At 45.3% G+C, this 16469-nt stretch overlaps 1 protein-coding gene across 1 annotated transcript in view; it reads left to right on the top strand.

Moving 5' to 3' along the window:
• LOC138487893 (NXPE family member 1-like) overlaps positions 1 to 16469 on the top strand; it is a 367830-nt gene that overhangs the window by 217046 nt on the left and 134315 nt on the right. Inside the window, exon 4 of the mRNA XM_069614516.1 lies at positions 16123 to 16184. Coding sequence (XP_069470617.1) covers positions 16123 to 16184 — 62 coding nt within the window. The remainder of the gene's footprint in view (positions 1 to 16122; positions 16185 to 16469) is intronic.

Here is a 16469-nt window from a genome sequence, read left to right as displayed (position 1 = left end):
CTTCACAATGACAAATCGCATGTGGAGAAGGACTGTGCGTTCTGTAAGAACATGTCCGTCCGGACAATGAAGGATCGTTGTACTCAGTTCACTAACTGGCTGGAGGGGAAGAGCCCAGCAGCAGGTGAGAAGAAGAGGTCCGAGCAGTCTTCTAAGACCTTTTGAGGTCGCTCCGGCGACTGGGCCCAACAAAGGGCTAAGCACTGCGAGTCCGCCAGCACCGGGAGCGCCGTTGGTTCGGGCTCCTCGGCTGCCAGGCAGGGCGCAATGTCACTGACACCATCATTCAGGAGCCAGCACTCTGGCTCTGTGAAGAGGAAGTCGGAGAACCCGGTTAAGTTTTAGGGAGAAGACCTGGTCAATCCCGACAGACAGCAAAGAGGGGGCTAGGCGGTGACCCTCCCCTTAAGGTGAAGGGCTCAGATGCGCCCAAGGTCATGAAGGCCCAGATTCACCCGGCGAAGGCCTCGATTGAAGGAGTCGTGGCGACCCTGGTGAAGCCTGCACAGGCTACCCCAGGGGAGACGACCTCCGGGCCTAGAGTTTCCCTACCACCCAGGAGGGAAAATTCTTTTCAGCCTATCGATAAGACCCCTGTGAAACCCCGGGATGAGAAAGAGGGGGGAGGGCACGGTTGCCCTAATGGACACAGATACCACCTCCGAAGATCACCTGGTTGATGTCAAAAAGATCCTGGACAAGAAGTTTGAGGAGGCCAGGTCCTACAGGAGGGATCCCGACGAGGCAGACGTAGAGAGCAACGGTGGGGCCAATGAGGAACCGCGGACGAATCGGAGGACCCCGCGCCCCAGCCTTCTCTCCCGACGCAACCGATGTAACAAGACAATTCAGGAGCAACCTTGGTGGCTTTGCAGGCCCTGTGTATCGAGATAAGGACAAGGTTGCCCTTACCACCAGCGGACGATCCAGCGGCGCCTGGACCGTCGGGGAGCCCACCGAACAAGCAGAGTGGAATCCATCCTCCACCTCCCTTCCAGCCTTCACCCCATCCCCTCCTCCGAGAAACAGAATGGGGACGGAGACGGCGATGACGGGATGGACAACGACGATGGTGACGGGACGGGTCTCCCATCACCCCCTGCCCGGGCCTACCCGCCTGCCGAAATTGCCTCCTTTCACGCCATGATCACCAGGACATCGGAGCTTTTCCAGCTATGCCCCAAAGAGGAGAAGAAGGAATGGTTCCTCTACTAACGATGGGAGGCCAAGAGAAAGACCGTCCTCTCAGTCCCCTTACTGGATGACATCTGGGACGAAGGACTGTCCCTTCTGAAGAACCTGTCCACGGCCCCTGCGAAGAGGGACTGGTACGAGAAGAAGTACCTGATCCCGAACTCCTCTCCTATGTGCCTCAGGGCACAGGCGTCCCCAGATTTGGTGGTCTCTGCATCGGCCAAGAAGAAATCAGCAGGGGCGACGGCATCAACTTCCACTGCCCCGCTGGACGGCGAGGGGAATAAGCTGGATGCCATGGGACGACCGGTCATCTCGTCGGCAGCCATGACCATCAAGGCGGCCAATGCCCTCGCAATCATGGCACGCAATGACAGGGAGCTGTGGTTCAAGATCGCTCTCATCCTGGACTTCCTCCCAGATGACAGGAGGGCAGAAGCCCTTGAAATCCTGCAGGAAGGTGAGGTGACGTCGGACCACGCCATCACACTGGTCACGGACATCGCCGACCCGGGCTTTCGCCAGATGGGCAACAGCGTTTGCCTTCGCCGGCGCAGTTGGCTCAGGGTCACTGATTTCCATCAGGCTGTGCAGACCAGGGTATTGGACATGCCCTTCGACGGGAGCAACCTGTTCGGCAAGTTAGTGGACGGGTCACTGCAGGCAAGGCGGACACCGAGATGCCCCGGGCCCTGGGTTCTCTCCTTCAGCAACAGCCGTTCTTTCGGACTTCCGGAGGCAAGTTTCAAGGTGCCTCCAAAGGATTCGGCAGCAGTTCCTTGTTGTACCGCCAGGCAGCCCGCTCCTCGTCACAGGAAGCCTACATATGCTGTAACAAGACAGGAGGACACCGTTGGAGGCCAAGGTGGCAAGGCCTAGGCGAAACAAGACTGAACCGGCCGTGATGTCAAGCCCCCACCCGAGCACCCCAGTGGGAAGCCAGCTGGCGAAATTCGTCAGCGTGTGGGAGTCCATCTCCACCAACCGTTGGGTACTGGATGCCCTGGCCCACGGGCACTCCCTGGAGTTCCAAAGAAAGTGTCCCTGTTTCCCGCCTGTGGCCAGGAAAGAAAACCACGTGCCACAGCTGCTTCTGGAGGTACAAGCAATGCTGAAAAATGGCGCAATAAAAATCATCCCAAAGAGGCTGCAGGGCTGCGGTGTATACTCGTGGTACTTCCTCGTCTGAAAGAAGAGCGGCGGCTGGCGGCCCATTCTAGACCTTTGCTGCCTCAACATATACATCAAATCCCAGAAGTTCAGGATGGTCACCCTTCAGCACGTGCTTGGACACTTGGAGGAAGGCGACTTCCTGTCGTCGCTGGACTTGGAGGATGCTTACTTCCACATCCCCATATGCAAATGACATCGAAATTTCATACGATTCGTGGTCCAATGGCGGCACTACCAGTTCAAGGCACTGCCGTTCGGGTTGAAGTTGGCGGCAAGGGTCTTCAAGTGTCTGGCACCGGTGGTGGCGCGGCTGCGCCTGCAGGGGATCCACGTATACCCCTATCTGGACAATTGGCTCATCCGAGCAAGGTCAAGAGAACTCACCGTCGATCACACAGCGAAGACCGTCCGCCTGCTCACGGAACTGTGATTATCAATCAACTTGGCAAAGTCCCACTTGGTACCGTTGCAGGACGCCCTATTCCTGGGAGCCAGACTCAACACAGTGGCACTGTTGGCTTCACTTTCTGAGGAGAGGACGAAAGTCATCCTGGGCAAGGTACAAAGGCTGTTGACCATGGAAGTGGCCAGGGTGAGATCCATCAAGTCCCTGCTCGGCATGATGTCATTGTGCATCTACCTCGTAGGTCTGTGCAGGTTGCGGATGCTGCCACTACAGGGGTTCCTCGATGCCCGTTGGATACTAGCGGCGGGCAGCTTCAAAGACAAGATCACCCTCAATGAGACTTTCCGCCAAGCGATCCGCTGATGGGGCACCCGCGCGCATCTAGCGGCGGGTATTGACTTCCAGCCCCTAGAACATCAGGAAACGGTGACGACGGACGCCTCCCTGAAGGGATGAGGGGCGCACACCGGAGATCTCCACGTAAGAGGCATTTGGCTCTTGGAGGAGAGGTCACTACACATCAACGTCCTGGAGCTCCAAGCAGTGTTCTGGGCCCTCAGGTCTTTCCTCCCGTCCCTCAAGGGCAAGATGGTGAGGGTCTTCACCGACAACACCATCACAATGTTCTACATCCGGAAGCAGGGGGGCACCAGATACCCAGCTCTCTCCAAGGAAGCACAGGATCGGTGGCACTGGGCCGTGGCCCAGGGGATGTTCCTGGTACTCTTCCATCTGGCAGGAATAAAGAACACCATCGCCGACTCGCTCAGCAGGGAGCTGCGCTTTTGCCACAAGTGGGAGCTTCGGCAGGATCAAGTGGATCTCCTATTTCAACGATGGGGCAATCCCCAGATCGATCAATTCACGACAGCGACGAACACGAAGTGCTGGGGGTTTGCCAGCAAGTGTCCCCAGCCAGAGAGCATGGGCGACACATTCTCATTCCTCTGGGACGGCCTGTTCCTGTATGTGTTCCTACCATTGCTGTTGCTGCTGCGACTTATAAGTCAACTTAGACAGTCCCGGTGCAGGATGATCTCGTTGCACCGGCGTGGCTGAGGCAGATCTAGTTTCCAGACCTTCTGGACATGTCAGCATTCCCTCCAGTCAAACTGCCGATGGACGCAGATCTTCTAGCCAGGGAAGGAGGAGCCATCCTACATCACGACCTGGGATCGCTGATCCTGCAGGCCTGGCTCCTGCAGCACCAGAGTTCAGAGGGTACGATATCCCGGGGGACTGCAAGGAGGTGCTTGCAAAGTCCAAAGGCCTCGACTCTTAAGTGCTATGGACACAAATGGAAGAGGTTCTCTGTCGGGTGGCGTGCACAGAAGATCAACCCTCTGAGGATTACGGCCCCTCAAGTGCTGCCGTACTTGCTGTTGCTGGCCAAGGCGGGGCTGGCTCACTCCTACATCAAAATCCATCTGACGGCGATCTCCCGCCACACCAGAACTCCGGGGCAGTCGTCTCTGTGGTCTCATCGCCTGGTGAAGGAGTTCATGAAAGGACTGTTCCGCTCGTTCCTGCTGTGAAGGCTCTGGCCCCGGTGTGGGAGCTCAACATGGTGCTGACCAGGCTCATGGGTCCCCCATTCGAGCCCTTGCATTCGGCACCACTGAAGTTTCTATTGTGGAAGACCGCATTTCTTATGGCCATCACCTCCGCACGACGAGTGGGAGAGATCCAGGTCCTCTCATGTAAACCCCCATACCTGACATTCCACGAGACAAGGGTGGTGCTGAGGACACACCCCTCCTTCATGCCCAAGGTGCCGTCTGACTTCCATCTCAACGAGCCCTTGTGTTACCTGTTTTCTTCCCGTCGCCTTCGTCGCCGGCTGAGAGAACTTTGCACTCGCTGGATGTGGCTAGAGCGCTGAAGTTCTACGTGGACCGCACAAAGAGTTTTCGGAAGCCATCACAGCTGTTTGTGAACTTTGGACCTGTGAACCAATGGAAGGCCCTCTCAAAGGCTTCCGTTTCCAGATGGGTCTCCGGCTGCATCATGCACTGTCATCATTTGGCAAACCGACCGTTGCCCGGCCATCCGAGAGCCCATTCAACCACAGCGATCGCTGCTACTACGGCATTCCTGTCTGTTGTGCCCCTGCTGGATATCTGCAGGGCTGCTACGTGCAGGTCGACACACACCTTCACGAGATTCTACTGTGTCGACCGGGATTTCAGGGAGGAGTCCAGAGACGGCCCGGCAGTGCTTCGCAACCTGTTCGCTTGAAGGTGAGCCTGGTGAGGAAGTAAGATGCTTAATGTTGAGTTGTTGAAATGCTTAATGTTGAGCCTTGCCACCTCCCGTGGTTGTGCATGTGTGTACTGCTATGTATTCTTGTATTCATGAGCATGTGAATCCCTGCTAGACCCCATGCTGAAGAAGGAACAAGTTACTTACCTATAGCTGTTGTTCTCCAGCATGGGTCTGGCATGGATTCACATGCGAACCCTCCTTCCAACCCCTCTGTGGCTCTTCTCTTCGTCCTACTGCCACTTTACATGCTACCAAATCTGAAAATGGCTGCCAGAGGAGGGGCTTGGGTAGAGGGCAGTCATTGGCTGGGGGAAGTATGACCCAGAGACCAGTGATTGGTTATTAGTAGAAAGACAGTTCAGAAACGAAACTGAAACTGATTTTTTTCTTTACTGAGGATTCCCAGCCTGACGACAGGGAATATTCATGAGCATGTGAATCCATGCCGGACCCATGCTGGAGAACAACAGTTACAGGTAAGTAACTTGTTCCTTTTCTGTGATGTCATCATTGTGGCCATAGACTGCAACAGGGGGTGCAAAGTTAAGGTGGCTTTATCTGAATTTCAAGGGGTTTGGTGCATTAAGTTTCTCCCCTTAATTGCTCTTTAACTAAAGTTTTTTCATTGAATTTCAAGGGTTTTGTTATTCCATACATTTTTTGGCCGCCTCTGGCCACGGGTTTTGGCCATGCCCCCATTATATTTTTGAACACTACCAGACCACTAGCCAATGCCTTTCGCCAGGGCCAATGCAGTATTTTTTAAAACACTAATAGGCCACTAGCCATGGCCTTCGGTGCATTCCCTTTGTTCTCCACCATAATGCCATATCCCCCATAATGCCATTTTGTAGGGCATTGTAAAGTCCTTTTCTTATAATATACATGTATGTGCTCTTGGGCTTTGCAACTGGAATGGGCCGAGTTAAGCTGGTCCTGAGTTTCCCAATGTGCTGAATTTCAAGGGTTTTGTTGTGTTATATTTACTCACCTTAACTGCATTTTAACTTTAGATTGTTCCTTGAAGTTCAAGGGTTTTGTTATTCCATAGTTCCCTTCTGCCCCACTGTCCATGGCATTTGCCCATGGATATTATATATTTGAAAACACAAATGGACAGTACCCACTGTATAATTGAAAACGCAAATGGGCCACTAGGCATGCATGGCCACTAGGCATGCATGGCCAGTGGGCAAGGTCTTGCACAAACGGGCCACTAGCCATGGCCCTCGACTGTGCCCACTGTATATTTTAAAACACTTGCAGCAGTTGTGGTAGTGCGGTATCTATGGGAAAATAAATGGGGATTAGGCCGATACTGTTTTTTTGTTTGTTTTCTTAATAACTTTTTTTTATTGTTCAACAAATCTTTCCAAATATGTGCAGTATGGGGTACCCCAGTGTATAAAATTGTCTGCAAAATTTGAACCATATTCATCGCACAAGTCGAAAGTAATTAGCAATTTATTTTTTTTGGTTCAAACTCACCTTAACTAAAATGTTTTTATAATGACTTTTTTTGCCATAGCCGCGGGTATAATTATAATTAGGGTTTCCTGTTTTCAGTGTTTTTTTTTTTACTTCAGGGGGTGTTTTGCCAGTGTTTTCAAACCTTTCTGAATGTGTGTTCATCAATGTATTCCCATGTACCTCCTTCAAAGAATCATGGATAACTCTTTATTCCAGTATAAACACATCAATGTTATTTTATTGTTCCATTGTGTGCATAATTAGGGTAATAGCTATCATGACCAGTTCCAAGAATAACATATGCCCAGGTTTGAGAGGTTGACCTCGAAATCCACCCTAATGCAACAATCGATCAAAGACGTTCATCAATCACAGACAGATTTTGACCTGTTTTGACCGCAGTATTGTTATGTATAAAAGATGGCCGGTTTTGAGAACTCACAATTGTTTTGGGCAATGTGCAATGAGATGAAATTGTTTACCAGGGATCACACATTTCGGTTAAGCAGCGAGCTACAAGCCCCAGTCTCTTGGTGACTGTTGTGATACATCGCACAGCCCCAACTAACCACAGTTAAGCATCACGGAAAAGGGGAAAATGACTGGCTTCAAAAATAACATATTCCCAGGTACTTAGTGCCCCCATTGCAAAAATCAAAAGCTGGCTTCCATGAATATACACAGTAAGTGAGCATATATAAAGATAAATATCCAAATGTGGTTCAATTGCCCTTCCCTTTGGAAGAAAGTTTGCAAGAAAAAATAGCATTGGTATTTTTTTAAAAGTAATGAACACCAGAAAAATAACCTGAGAGAAGAAATTGTCAACAAATAAGCTTGCAAAGTATAAAACATGCTCACCTTTTAAACCCAGCAATCTGTAGTGAAATATTCCCAGAGAACAAAATCGCAATTCGAGACAAGTGCTTGTGGTCTTGTGACTAAGCATCTGCACTGGGAACATGACAACCTGAATAAAGGTTACGCTCTCCCCCCATATGTGTCCTTTACACGTGCCCTGATAAGCAGCCACAATCAGGGGAAAATAACTAGACCAGTGTCCAGGATTTCAACCTGTCTTGCCACATTCTGGGTAATTACTCATGACTTATTTGCCCCCCCATAATTTCCCGTTCTCACCCCAATGGCTGGCTTTCAACAATAGTCTGCTTTATATAGATAACTTGAAAAAAGTACACATCATAGTGTCACTCAAATATATAAATCCTTATAGAACTAAGTTAGGCAAGAAGTCTACAACTGTGGCATTATTCCCCCATTCTTGACTGGGAGAGTACAAATACCAGAAATCAATTCAGCAAAAGGCAAAATAATGGTCTCTGAGTGCAATACTTTCACAGACTGAAATTAGCATGTTAAAAAAAAAAATAGTAGATGCTGTGTGTTTTCTTAGTGAGTCGTGAGATATTAAAAACTAAGAAAACACACAGCATTCGGAACTGTGGACTGTCCCATATCCATGCAGTGACCGGGACAGACCCTGGTTAGCTTCAAAGTGAACAAGGTGCCTGACCATTCAGACCACGTTGCCGTAAGTGGCCTTTTTACTTGTGCTCATTTGTTAGGCCATATGGCCTGAGGGTGCCATCCGCTACCTTGCATTGAAGCCAAGCAAGGTCAGTCGCGGTTACTCCCTGGATGCCTATTGGGCCAGTGAGTTTTCATAAGAAAATAAGTGGGCACCACTGGGTAGATACACTTACAGTCAGGTATCTATGTAAATCTTCATGCTTTAACAAAAATAAGAAGGAATCGGTAAAAACTCACAGGAGCTGGCTATGATGAGTCTGGAGACACCCTGACTCGAGAACAAGTGAAGCAGTAGACTAGATAAAAAACCTAGTCACACAGCCGCTCTCCGTTTACACCCAACCTGGGTCATATGTTTCCAAACAAGTTGATTCAATCATTTCGAGTACACTTCTCCAACTTTATCAATTGTGTGCAAGTTCAAATGAATTCAGAGTCTTGATTAGAGTAATGTATGTTTTATCAAAGAAATATCAAAAAAATCAAAAAAATGATCACTAATACAATCTTAGTGAGGACGTGGCTGACACATCTCAAAATATGAGTAGAGTGTTAAACTCCTTCTTCAGGGCAAGTCTTTGCTAGTGTGGGTAAATAATAATACGAAACATAGAATATGGCATAATGGTAGAATAGCATCCAGTGAGTAACATAAAGCAATCAACAATAACGCAGTCATTGAGTAAATCAATACATGGAAATGCATACAAAAGTGAAAAAATAATAATTACATACGTTTGCACGTCACACGTTCGAGCTCCAGGTCCTGGTGATATGTAAAATCTGACAGTATGTGCTAATGCTTAGTATTTATTCTTAAGATCTAGTATACAGATGTTGCAGTGTCGATTTTTTTCTTTCTTTAACTCAGTTTTGATTATTTAATTTCTCTGGGGTGTACGAGAGGGCTTTTGTAGGGCACAGAGTATTCAGCCTAGGCATAGAGGCTCACAATCCAGAAACAAAAAATTCATGGAAAAACGAGGCAAGACAATATAATGAGGAATGTTGCATTGAATATGAAAGTTGTTTGCAGTCAGAACATATATTTAGAAAACTTGTATAGTACAAGAATAATCCAATTATTTATTCATTTACAATCCCAAAATATTCATATTGTTAAAAAGCACATACAGATACATTTACTATTTCATCATATTTCCATAATAACCACATGTTGCACAGGTTTCAGCATCTCTGCTCGTATTAGCTAACTCAACCCTTCCCTTCCTTATTCACAGACTAAATGAGTCACCAGGACATGTTCTGTTTGAATAACATTTACTAATAAATTGCTTACTACACCTCTTCCTATAAATGGCATATATGGCTCATATCTACCCACAGTGTATATACATTGTACATTACACTTAACTATATATCGTCCAGAAAATAGTTCAACGTGACATGTTTCTTCTGTAGGCACACACACGTGGAACGTTCCTCTGGAACATATACCTATTATATTGTTATTGACGAAGGTTTAACTTCGCAAATGGCCATTCAACCATTTTAATCTGAAAATAACAATACACATTGATATTATTTGTCACTCCTCTTATTCTGAGACATAGTTTCTTGATATTCTAACATGAATGAAATGTGTAACTAAGAGCATTCTTCGTTACCTTCTGATTAGGACTACCACTACTTAATACTTCAAGGAACTTTTTTCGTTCCAAAAGATTTATACAAGTCTTATTTTCTGTGGACAGCAAACATTAATTATTTTGTTCAAAGTTCAGGTTGCATTGTAAGTTATACGCAATTGAAATATAGTATATAGTGATTGGAACCAATCCAATGACATTTGCCGTAACATTTTGAATCTAAATTCCTATAAGTAGAACTATTCATACATTTTGTCTTATACAGTGAGAAGACTAGAGGCTAAGCTATCAGACAAAAGAATACCCCTCCTTATGCCATTAATTAGCAAACCTATTTAGGGTAAACAAATGGGATTAACCATATGTGTTGCGGTATAGCAGTTGTGCGAACAAATTTTATGACTAAGTTGTGTCAGCACCATTATATTACATTTCTAATAGTTAACACGGCAGCATCGATGATTAGCAACAAAATCAAACATTTTGCCACAGGGATTTAAGTACAAGTGATTTGAGTACATCTGAAAAACACATTTATTCAAGAATACTGCAAGTATTGCTCAGACCCTTATGCAAGCAATGTAAGTAACATTTGGAATTAAGCTAAGCATGATTGTCCGGAATTGAAAATTGGTGTAACCAGTAATGGAATGCTCTGTTTTCTAAGGAGATAGAATATGAACTTGTTGCAACTTTACTCAGCTAAATAGGAGTTTTAACTGTTTCTTACAAGTAATGACTTGAATACGTATTAATTGACTATTTTGTTTCCTCTCCTTCTAATCCTGCCGATCACAAACCCTAATTCTCTGTCTTTAACATTTTTGAACATCATGCATGTTGTGCTATTACTATGATGACTTCTTTGAACCTTTTCTATTTATCTTAAAACATATATTTATGTTTATGCTTTGACTTTATATTGATTTGAATGTGGAATTTACAATGATTACTTTATAGCAATGACAAATTTACCCGGTTTTGAAAAAGGCCTAATGGTCGAAACACATGTAAACTAATAAGGGCACAACCAGTCAAATAAGGGTGGAATCAATACATTTGGTATAAAACCAATTTAATTGTGTGATAAATGTTTGGCACAATTTCAGGATACAACTGCATAAATCTTTCTAGATGAAGGAAGGGGTACTCCTTCAATGTACTCCTGAGTGCGAGTAACACCACCATTCATTTTTGGGTGATTACATTTTGGTGCAAGAAGTCAACCCCAAATAACCCAATTTTTTGGCAATAAGTAAGGGTTTTCATTCGGAAAGATTCATATTTGGTTTGTTCATCCGACCACCTTCTATGTTGGTATGTACTGCAACTCCTTTATCTATATTTTATTTGCTTTATTGAATTGTTATAAGACTCCAGTCGTGGGCAATGGCGTTTATAGGTGCCTAGTGAGTACCTTTCCTGACTCTTCACAATCTCAGACCTCTCCCCGATCATACAGTCTGAGTGGATAGTGGATCATGCAGTGCGCTCTTAACTTGTTATAAGGTTTTACCCAAAAAGAACAAAAATCACTATAAACTTGAGTCAAGCAGACTCTACAAAATTACTAATCTAAGAATTGCTGACTAAAACTAATAATATGCACAACATCTCAATTTAGTAGAAATGGCCAGGGCTCTGAATGTCATTGTGCTCAGTAAGGGTGCTTTGTATTTTAAGCAAAGCACCAGTCGTGACCTGTGCTCAGTGGCGTATTTAGGCTTTATGCTGCCCTATGCCTGAATAAGTGCATCCGCCGCCTCTGCCAGACTCTGCACCTTCACCAGATTCTGCCCTTTCAACAAACTCTGTCCCAAGTTGTCCAAACTATGCCCCTTCACCCCCATTGTGTCCCTCATTGTGGCTACATAACATTATAAACGTTTTAAGGTTTCAGGGATTATATTACAGATATATTGCTTCCTCTCTATTAATTCAAGCCTGTCATCTTCTATGTTATGTTAGTGGAAAGAATGTTTTCACATCTCTGCTGCCCAAGATTTAGAGAAGGCAGTGTGTTCTACAGTTGAGTGCACTAGAGGTAATTGTTGCGGATAATTGTCTACTTTCGGTTACGTCTGAAAAAAATCTTTTAGAGGAAGTGATAAGAACATAATCTGTCTGCCAACTGGATACAAGTGAGAGAAGGTTGGAACAAGGAATTTTGGTTTCAATGCTAATATCTGGTTTCTCTAACAAATTGCCTGCTGTCACCCTTTGAGAAGCCCCTAGACTGATCGGTAATATCAATGTAACATAACTATATTTCTACATCCGGTCTTGTCAAAAGGTAACGTCTACATGTGAAACACCCTGCTCAACCATCTCTGTGATAACCTGGATATCACCGATCAGGCTCTGGCCTGGCTGACCTCTTTCCTCTCTGATCGACCCTTCCAGGTCATACTGGGGTCCTTCCTATCATCCATCTACCTCTCTGCCTGTGGTGTCCCCCAAGGGTCTAACCTCTCACCCTGGCTTTTCAACCAATACCTGGCAACTATAGCCCACTGCATTGCCATTTTTTGCTCATATTTCCAGTGCTACACTGACAACACTCTACTCATTTTCAGGCTGCCCTTGGCCAACTCCTCTCCCTCTCTTACCTCTGATTGCCTCAATGCCAGCAAGACTGAGATCCTCCTCATCGGCACACCTTCTCCATCCTTTCCCCTCACCATCTGACCGCCTCCCTTGGCCCTCCTCCTACCCCCACCTGCGAGGCTAAGAACCTTGGGGTCATCTTTGATTCCACACTTTCCTTCTACACCACATCTCCGATCTCTCTAAAAAGTCAAACTTCCTACTGCACCTCCACAGAGATATTCTGCCCTTCCTCTCCTTCCCCCAGAAGCTCACTGTCTCCCAAGCTCTGGTACTCTCTAGGTTGCACTATTGTAACAGCCTATTTCTAAACCTGCCTGCCTCTACTGTCTGCCCTCTGCCACTAATCCAGAACAGGTCTGCAAGACGTGTCCTTGGCCTCAAGCCCTGGGATTGTATCTCTCCAGCTCTGAAATCTCTCAATTGGCTGCCAGTGGATGCAAGGATTAAATTAAAAAACCCTCTGCATTGTCCGCAAGGTTTTCTGGGGCCTGCCTCCAAAATACCTTCAGCTATCCCTCTGCAAATACCTCCCCTCTCAAGCTCTTCGCTCCTCTACCTCTAACTCCCTCAGTGTCAGTCGTTTTTCAAAGAAACAAGCTGGGAGTAAATCTCTGTCTTCGGCTGGGACCTCCCTCAAGAACAGCCTCCCTGCCACTCTAAAACTTGAGGAGAACCATCTCCGGTTCTGGAAGCACCTCAAGACCTTCCTCTTTGCTTCTTCCTTCGCCCCTCTCTCCCGTGCGGGTCTGTTCTCTCCTAGCACCGTACACCTAGCCGCCCTTTCTCCTCCCGACCCAGGTTCCTGGTCACCCTACCACCCTCTCACACTGCCTCTGGGCCACCCCTTGCACTGAGGTCTGTATCTGCACCCATATAGCCCCCCCTTTTTCTTCCTGTACTTATCTGACCTACCCTGTCTGCTACCTTAAACTCAGCACTTGCTGGCTGCACTACCACTTTTGTTGCTTTTTTAATTTATTTATTATTTATTCTGTTCTCCTTTTCCTGCGCTCTTTCCACGTCTCCCCCTTCCTTGCATTTTTTCCCCTCCCCCATGCACTTGCACGTTCTCAATGTCACTGGGCCTAGTAAGATCGTTGTTTTGATCTCCCCTGTTGCCCTCCCTTGCCTTTTTGCGCTCTGAAACACTTGTGTATGAGCGCAACAGAAATAAAATATCAATTCACTTTAATTCAATACAGACACATTTAAAAATGTTGAATAAAAATAACTCCACCCCCTTCTCATGGTTACAGCTCTGGTGTTAGCAGGAGGCAAAATGGAAATGAAGCAAGTTTCCTGCTGCAGCCGATGCACCTCCAATCGCTTGGGCTGGAACACCATTAAAATGTGGCAAACTAAGTGACGTTTGCAAACTCTGCCTGGGCATAAAAACCTCAGTAGAGTAAAGACAGTTGGACACGGGTATTGGATTCTTTGGCTGTTCATTACCATGGTGGAGTAATGGATACCGGCGACACTGAACATTCATGTGTGGGAAGCAACAGCATTCAGAATTCCTCATAGCTGCACAATGAAGGCACCTTTAATAACAAATGAAGTGGGACATACTGTTTACATTATTACTGTTTGTGCAATTGTTCAAAATACCCAACTCTCCAAGAGTAAAAGTGAGCAATGAATCGCGAGTTCCAGCACAATATTACCTTTTTGGGTGTAGTTTTGGCCATGGGTCTTGCAAGCTTAACTTTAAGGTAATTTAAACTGTTCGTTAACTCTGTAGAGTTGGTTGGACTGTACGATACATAGGAACATTTTGAGATTTGTGGGTATAGACCTAGATGTCCTGCTTTCGTTTGAAGAACTGTTTCACGTTAAAAGTCCTACCTTTTATTTAAAATATAACTTATGTAAAGATGACTTATAAACATCACAGTTATGCATTGTGTGACATACCTTTCAGTTGGTTCTCCTGGTAGGAATGAGCGTGCAGCAGAATGACATCAAAGACACATAATAAACCCAGCAGGGATGCCATTTGCCTGCTTAGCACTAAGCAGCTTCTGTAAAGATGGCTGAATGGATATATTTAAGGGACACCTTTATAGCTGTGAAACAGTGTGTAACTTTGGTACACAGTTTTTGTTCTCACCCCTCTATGGCTGTGGGTATCCTTTCATAGGTTTCTTGATGTACTTGCGCTTTCAGATTTACTCTCTGCCATTTTTACGTCTCTGTGATGTATTTCATGCTTGCAATTTTTGGGCTGCCACAGACCTCTGAAATGTGGGGCTGGGGAGGGAAATTAGTACTTGCTTCTGAACATCATTTTAGTGCCACCTGTGGGAACTCTGTATTTCACACTCAAGCATGCGCGTGCGTTTAATATCTTTCAATGATGCATCGTTGTTAACCTTTACATTTCTGAAGGGGAACACCCTCATTTTTGCAACTGTTTAAAAAATGCATGTTGTGTATTTGAATATAAAAGTGATTGCTTAACAATGTGTATGTAAGTATTGATGTATTGATTGGAAAGAACTTCAAAAATAATGTGAACTGGCATCAATAAAACTAATGAGGTTTTAACTGTTTTGCATGTTAAGAGCATTTTGGGAAGGATGACCAAAGAGCTTTATATCTGTCATATATGTCTGTGAGAGTTGTCTGACGGAATCACTAAATACCTAAAGCATGCTGCGTTTGGTATGAGTTTCCTTTTTTAATTTTTAAAACTAAATCACCCTAACAATAAAGCTTTTGTAAATATCAAGCATATGTAAAAGTTTGGCCATCAAAAACATCAGGTCTTTGAATGGAATGACTGATAACGGCTGTGCATCAGCCAGACTCTGAGAAACAACATTGGCTTTATGTTTAAAAAATGACAACCAGTTAATAAAAAAATAACTGCTATAAAATGCAACTCCTCTGGCAATCTGCTGCTCGGGGCCTGACCCTAGTCGACCTTGTTGTAAATACGTCTATACCTGTGCTAGGCTAAATAGATGCATGAAAACTTGAATTATCTGAATGTTGGTTTTTATGCCGTTCTGAGAACTTTTTAACGTTTTTGTGAACTTTCCTGCAAATGTGTATTTTCTCTCACAAGGGCCCTACAAAAAGAGATGTCTCCTGCAATCCCCCACAGGGCCATATAACAGACACCAATGAAATACTGGGAACTGGTAGGCTTAAACCTGTTTTAAGGCCCAGAGAACCTAAGTATGAGTTGATTCACTTGTGATGAAAATAAAATAAAATAGATTTCTTCCCAAAGAGGACTCTCGACTTGAGTCTACACGGCACATAACATTCCCCCAAAGAGTAAACTAAATAAGGTCAGCAAAGAAGTGCTTTTGAGGTTGGACGGGGGATGGGTTGTGGGGGGGGCTAGTGTAACATACTTGCGTGCATGCTTTGGGGAAGGATCTTCATGACTACTTAGGAGGCCGATGAGAAGGAGAGGATTAGGAGTGCTGTGGGGGGAGTGAGTGGATCCAGAGTGGTGCTGTGAGTGAGCATTCTGTGTAGGGCCATAGTGGCACTTTGGGTGAATTGTTTTGGCCAAATGTGTCCCCCAGGAGTGACTCAAGAATATTCACTGGTAAATGAAACGTCAAAGCAGTGACCCACAAATATTTGCTGGTCACTTCTGGGTGGGTTTGTTTGGGTTTATGTGGCAGTATTTGTTGCATCTCTTAATTATCATCCATAAAGAGAGAGTATGGCGCTTCGATGCAAGAATAAAGTGAGCAATGGTGGCAAGGCATGTGGGTTTGGGGGCAAGGCTCTATAAACATTGTGTTTATGTTGATGAATTCTGTGCATTATTTTAACATGTTTGAACCTTTTTGTCTCCCTTTGCATATAAATCTGAAGCTCTAACAATGGAGTAGAAATTAAAAAGAAGTTTGAAATCATTGATGTTATAAATTGCAACAGTAAGTGCCTATTTTTCATTTTGTCAATTATTTTACCTGCAAAAACATGTTCACACAGCAGTTGTTATTTTGAGTAACTATGCAGTATAATTGTTAACATCTCACCATACTACCTAAGGCTATATAGATCACATCAAACGTATAACCCATACATGGTGATACTGTGCTTTGCTTTTTCAAAGATGCTGGATTACGGCACATGGTCCTGGATCGATCGCCGATTAAAAGCATTTCATGTGCTTTGTGTGGTTTCATCAAAGCAATATAACACTTAGTTCCTGAGTG

The sequence above is a fragment of the Ambystoma mexicanum genome, chromosome 9 (assembly GCF_040938575.1).
Source record: "Ambystoma mexicanum isolate Mex_15411 chromosome 9, UKY_AmexF1_1, whole genome shotgun sequence".
NCBI classification, from domain to species: Eukaryota; Metazoa; Chordata; class Amphibia; order Caudata; family Ambystomatidae; genus Ambystoma; species Ambystoma mexicanum.
This window is presented reverse-complemented; position numbering and strand designations above follow the sequence as displayed.